A 6,659-nucleotide genomic window follows, 5' to 3' on the forward strand; every position below is an offset into this window, starting at 1 on the left:
GTAAAGGGTCCTCAACAGAATCTTGTATAGTTCTTGGAACATAGTAAAGGGTTAATGAAGTTAATTAATTAATTAATTAAATTCAGTAATGCATCTCAGCTAAGGCCCAGAAACAAGTACACTGTAGGACTTTCGTGCAGAATACTGGGAAGGCTGCAGAGAGGTGGCTCCCTTGGTTTCCACCTTTGCCTTCCAGGCTCCACACACCTGCCCCCTCACTTCCCATTTGCAGGACCTCAAAAAAGAAGCCAGCAGCCCTGAAACATCATGGGATTCTCATATACTGCTTGGTTCAACCACCTTGGCAAACAGTTGGCCAACATCCGCTGCAAGTCTGTACACATACCCTATGATTCTACACCCTAGAGACATGCTCAACAGACATGCATATATACAAGCGTGTACAATAGGCTACTAGCACCATTATTATAATGGGGGGAGGAAACAACCGAAAGATTCATCAATAGCAGAATGGATGAATAAACTTCTGTATGGTCATACACTGAAAAGCCATGAAATGACCGGGTGCAAGTAATAACACAGATAAATTTCATCAGATGCTGAACAGAAGAAGACAAACATAGGGCACACACCATATAATACCCTTTATATACAGGCCAAACTAACCTAAGATGTCAAAAGTCAGAAAAGTGGTCATATTTGTAAAAGGGACAAGAGCTAATGAATGAAGAGAACGTGGGGTAGATACACAAGCATGTTCATTTAACAGTAATATATGGAGATGTACGTTTCTCTTTCTTATATATTTTGTTTATTTATTCATGAGAGGCAGAGACAGGGAGGCAGAGGCTGAGGAAGAAGCAGCCTCCCCACGGAGCAGGGACCCCAACACGGTACTCGATCCCCAGACCCCGGGACCACGCCCCAAGCCAAAGGCAGATGCTCAACCAACTGAGCCCCCGAGGTGCCCCCAGATGTATGTTTCTAATTTTGTATGCTTTTCTGTACATGTGTCACAACTTTAATAAAAATGTCTGTTGGGGTCCCTGGGTGGCTCAGCGGGTGGTGTCCAGCTCTTGATTTTGACTCAGGTCATGATCTCAGGGGGGTAAGGTCAAGCCCCATGTTGGGTGCTGTGCTGAGTATGCACCCTGCTAAGATTCTCCCTCTCTTTCTCCCTCTGCCCCACCCTGCTCATGCTCTCTCTCTTTCTATCTCTCTCTCTCAAAATAATAAAAAGTAAATAAAATTAAAATTTTAAATGTCCATTTATGAAGACAATGCCCCAGCAATCCTTGGAGCGATTTCTACGGAACCGGTTCCCTCCAGGACGATGATTCAGCCCTGAGTCCTCCGAGTCCCTGTCTGTCCCCCGAACCCAACGACTTCACCATTCACTTGGTTTCAGGGGAGGTGCAGTGAAGAAGAGATACACAGCCACAGTCTTCTTGGAACGTGCCCAGATCCCAGCCAGAGCAGAGGCTCCTTCCCCAGAAGTGTACATTTCAACACAGTCTATAAGAACAGCTGGCAAGCGTGCCTTACAGCTAATCCATGAGATGCTGCCCCGCCCTTCCGTTTTGTCTGCAGCCCCTGTGCGTTCACAGTCCCCAGTGTGGGTTCCCTCAGAATCCACAGCCAAACCTGAATTTAGGGCCCAGACCCACTCCTGTGGGCAGCATTTTGAAGGCCCTTGTTCCCCAACATAACTGACCCTAAAATCATCCAAATCTGCTTCTAAGTTGCCTAAAAACGATTAATTTATTTACTCGGTTAACATTTTGAGTATCTATTGTGTGGGCACTTGGTAGTGCACTCATGACAGCCGTAATTATACGCTGAGTCCTGTGCTAGATGTTAGTTCTGTGAACGAGGGGCCCAGGTACCGATTCACCATCGAATTCTCAACATCTAGCCCTGGACCTGGCCCAAAGGTGTTCAAACACGTCAGGGAAGGACTAGGAATTGAGAGGGAGATGTCCCTGTGAAAACCTTAGAATATTTCACATTGTACAATGTAATAATAGGATTAAGTGTCTTGAATACCTGTTCTTTCAAGTTAAAAAATGTTGTGTTCTCCCAAAGATCCCAGTTATGACAATGAGAAAACCCTCAGAAAAGAGTCACCCATTAAAACATCATCTCGGGTGCCCAGGTGGCTCAGTCAGTTAAGTGTCTGCTTTCAGCTCGGGTTGTAATCCCAGGGTCCTGGGATGGGGCTCCCTGCTCAGTGGGGAGCCTACTTCTCTCTCTCCCTGTCCCCTGCTTGTGCTCTCTCGCTCTCTCTCTCTCATAAAAAAATTAAATCTTTAAATCTTTAAAAATAAATAAAACATCATCTCATCCAAGATGTTCTTTTTGTTTTAAAGATATTTATTTATTTACTTATTTGAGAGAGAGTGAGCGAGAGAGTACACAAGCTGAGTGCGGGGAGAGAGGCAGAGGGAGAAGCAGACTCCCCGATGAGCAGAAAGCCTGATGCAGGGCTCAATCCCAAGAGCCGGAGATCATGACCTGGACTGAAGGCAGACACTTAACCAACTGAGTCACCCAGACGCCCCTCATCCAGGATTTTCTTTCTTTTTTTTTTTTTAAGATTTTATTAATTCATGAAAGAGAAAAAGCATGAGAACGAAGGGGCAGGAAGAGGAAGAAGCAGGCTCCCCACCGAGCAGGAAGCCCAATTCAGGGTTTGATCCCAGGACCCCGGGATCATGACTAGAGCCAAAGGCAGATGCCTAACCGACTGAGCCACCTGGGGCACCCCTCAGGATTTTCTAACTCACTCTGACTCAAATAATTAGCCAATAAATTAGTCTCTCTTCTTGACTCTGATCACAAAGCAAAGTGAAACATAGACTCTACCTCCAAAGAACTGAGTAACATGAGGGACATTTGGGAGGACTTGGTATAAGAACTTTCTAAGAGTGTTACAATACCATAGCTCACCTAATGCCCACACATCCCTGTGGCACACACACCACTCTTGACTTCACCTTATGAATGGAAAACTGAGAAACAAGAGGTTAATTAGCTTCTTCAAGACCACAGAGGAAGTATGTTTAAAATCTAGAACAGCTTCTCCCAATGAAACTCGCCAATAGACAGATAAACTCTCACTTTATTCTGTGGATTAAAGGATCCATCCATCCATTCATTCAGCAAGTATTTACTGAGACTCTAATTGTGCCGGATACTGTTCTAGAGGCTAAAGATACAGCCGTGAACAAGACAGAACAATGTCCTGGCCTCAAGAATCTTACATTCCGGTGAGGTAAAGAGAAGCCTGGGAGACAGAAAAGAAAAAAAAGGAGTTAACAGGAGAGCACGTCCAGTGGAGATGAGGACCACGGAGAGGAAGATAAGGCATTACAGGATGGTGCAAAGCCATGGAGTGCAGTGTGCTCCAGGAGCAGCGGGTCAGGGATGCTGAATGCGGGGCAGGCAAGAAAGGAGAGAGGAACACAAGGCATGCAAGAAAGGGGGGGTGGGGGTGGGTAGGGAAGATAGATCAGGCCATTGTGAAACGTGTGGCTTTTCCTCTGCGTTCAGAAGCCTTCTGAAAATGCTCTGCAGACCTCGAGAGTGATAGGAGCTTCTTACTTATATATTATGCTCATTAAATTCTTTAGTAAGCCAAATTAAAAAAAAAAAAAAGTTACACGGCCATCATGTGTCCTGATGGGAGGCTCTGAAACAGACACAACATCGCTTGTGTTGTAGCCCCGGCCAAAAAACATAGCCCAGCTCACATGAGCAAACCTCACACAAACCCACATTCAGGAGCCTTCCACAAAACAACTGACTTGTACTTGCAAAAATGTCAAAGTCATGAAAAACGAAGAAAGGCTGGGAAATTGTTATAGATCAAAAGATAGAGGGCACCTGGGTTAAAACCTCTGCCTTTGGCTCCGGTCATGATCCCAGGGTCCTGAAATCGAGCCCCGCATCGGGCTCTCTGCTCAGCAGAGAGCCTGCTTCTTCCTCTCTCTCTGCCTGCCTCTCTGCCTACTTGTGATCTCTGTCAAATAAATAAATAAAATCTTTAAAAAAAAAAAAAGAACAAAAAAACCAGGGTGCCTGGCTGGTTCAGTCAACAGAGCATGCAGCTCTTAATCTCAGAGTTGTGAGTTCAAGCCCCACGCTGGGTGCGGAAGCTTACTTAAAAAAATTTTTTTTAATAAAAAAATAAAAATCATAAGAGAAAAAGACCTAACAACTGAATGTAATACATGATCCTGGTTGGATTCTGCACTGGGGAGGGGAGAATGCCATAAAGCACATGACTGGAACAATTGGTAATATTTAAATATGGACTGTGTATTTGATTGTATCAATGTTAGATTTACTAAATTTGATAATTGTGCTGATATGATATAATATGACATGGGAACATCCATGTTCTTAGAAGAATCATGCTACAAAATTCACTCTCAAATGGGTGAGCAAAAATTATTATTATTATTCTTTTTTAAATATTTTTATTTAAATTTTGTTCATTAACATACTTACTATTCATTTATATGCACATACCTATAAGGGGACAGAGAGAAATAAAGCAAAGGTGATAAAATGTTAACAACTGTTGAGTCTGGGTGAAGGAAGTATAAGAATTCTTTGTACTACACTTGTAACTTCTCTGGAACTCTGAAATTATTATTTTAAACTTTTTATCTTAAACGTTTTAAAAAATATGGGACACCTGGGTGGCTCAGTTGGTGAAGTGTCTGCCTTCGGCTCCCGTCATGATCTCAGGGTCCTGGGAGCCCGTGGCCCTGCTCAGCGGTGAGTCTGCTCCTCCCTCTCCCTTTGCCCCTCCCCCTGCTCCTTCTCTCTCCTCTCTCAATCACTCTCTCTCTCTCAAATAAATAAATAAAATCTTTCTTAAAATAAATAAACAAATAAAAATAATAAAGCTTTAAAAACTTTAAAAATAAAAGTTTAAAAATGAAAACAAACGGAGCAGCAGTTTCGTCAGCTTCCAGCAGGCCGGCCCCACACACACAGGGAGTAGCAAGAAGACAGAGAAGTTCTGCAAGGCCAAAGCCCATCCTGTGCCCACACCCTCCGGTTCCGTCCTCTGCCCTCACCCCGACGTTCCCTGCAGTGGGTGTGCTCCGCCGCGCCCCAAAGCATGGACCTGGGGCAGCCCCGGTCTCCTATCCACCGGCTTATCATCTCAGACCCCCTCAACTTCTGGCATCCAGACCGTCCCGACTGCTCCCTGTCCCAGTACTCTCTGCCCTTCTCTGCCTGTATTTGTCCAGATTTGTAAATACAAATGCATGTCGTAACCATCTGTTTCCCCCAGTCCTCTGGAGCCTAGATTGTGCCTTGGGGGACACAAGAGTACTCGTAATGTGTCTACATCCGGCTTCTAACAGGCCTTGGACCAACACGACCCTGTGCCCCACTTCCTTCCCTGCTCACCCAGAATGTGTCCTCCGCTCTCTCCCTCCCCCTTGATTCCCCTGGAAGAATCACTGACCTATAATGCAGACTCCCATCTCAGAGCACCCTTGACTCCAGGGCTGGAGGAAGAGGGAGCAGCCTTCAGCCGAGATCTCCCCAAGCTGAGTTTTCCACATGCTCTTCCCCATACTGTCTCCTTCCTCCCCCTTCTCCACCTCCTGCTCCAAGCCAACATTTCCCTACTAATTCTCACATTCTTGGAGCCTCTGGGCTACTGGAGACTGCTGGGGGGTGAGGGGCCAGGCCATTCAGGTAGCAGTGGCTGTTGGTAGTTCAAGTCCCTCCTCCTTGCTCAGCTTCCCTGCCTCAGGGAGCAATCTGTCAGTCTCTGCTTTCCAGAACCACCCAACTTCCTTACAGAAACCCAAGCCCAGGGACCACTTCTCTCTGCTGGTAATCACGCCACTTTAGAGAATATTTCCTTTGTCCATCCTACAATCAGCAGAGAGGACACTTTCTCCCCACTACACAGAAAGGTAAACTGATGCCCAAGGAAAGGAGTCTCCTTGCCCCAGGCCACCTGGATTACTGAAGGCATGGCCAGACCCCCTTTTCGAGTACCTCCCAACCCGCTGCTAGCCTGTTTGGTGTGCCCTAGCCAGAGCTGTCAGGAGCGGCTCAACATCGCCCTTCCAGGTGACCTTGGAAATGGCATAATCCAGGGGCTGTGGGTTCTGATCTCCCTGGGGGCTATGGCCCCAAGTCCATGCTATCCCCCACCTCATGCCAGGCTGGACCTCCTTACCTTGGGCCTGGTGCCCATTGAGGAGCAGGAGGAATGTGAGAACGAGAGCTTGTCCCAACATCCCCGGAGGACGGAGCGGTCGGCTGGCTCCTCGCCCACCAGACGCTCTGCTCGCGCCCAGACTCAGCGGCAACCCCCCAGCTGGAGGCTGACACGGAGCAGAACTGCCTTGCTGTTTGTCCGGCCACAATTTCCTCAACTCAAGGCTGTTCTCAGCAGCTGAGAGCGAACAAGGCCACGGAGAAACCCCCAGTACCTGGACGCAGTCCTGCACTTCACAAGCTGAACTTTCAAATTTGGCCTCAAGTGGGCGGGTGCTGAGTTCTCAGTGACTCACAAAACCAGCTTCAAAATCCTGTCCATCGCTCTGCCCCAGTCAGGCTGCCTCGGTCAGGAACAGAGGTGAAGAAATGTTCCGGTTCTCTCCATCTTGCTGGCAATATGGAGAAACCGCCAGGAGGCAGGGGGACCAAAGAGCCAT

At 46.9% G+C, this 6,659-nt stretch overlaps 1 protein-coding gene across 2 annotated transcripts in view; it reads right to left on the bottom strand.

Moving 5' to 3' along the window:
- The window catches only part of CD244 (CD244 molecule), a 28,666-nt gene extending 22,228 nt beyond the window's left edge, over positions 1–6,438 (bottom strand). Inside the window, exon 1 of one of the 2 annotated variants that reach the window (XM_045982577.1) lies at positions 6,179–6,438. In XM_045982577.1, the coding sequence (XP_045838533.1) occupies positions 6,179–6,239 (61 nt within the window). In that variant the 5' untranslated portion in view covers positions 6,240–6,438. Of the gene's footprint in view, positions 1–5,449; positions 6,128–6,178 lie in introns of those variants that run through there. The other variant, XM_045982576.1, reaches the window with a different exon arrangement.
- Between the last annotated feature and the right edge of the window lie 221 nt (positions 6,439–6,659).

This window comes from Meles meles, chromosome 17 (genome assembly GCF_922984935.1).
Source record: "Meles meles chromosome 17, mMelMel3.1 paternal haplotype, whole genome shotgun sequence".
Taxonomy (NCBI): domain Eukaryota; kingdom Metazoa; phylum Chordata; class Mammalia; order Carnivora; family Mustelidae; genus Meles; species Meles meles.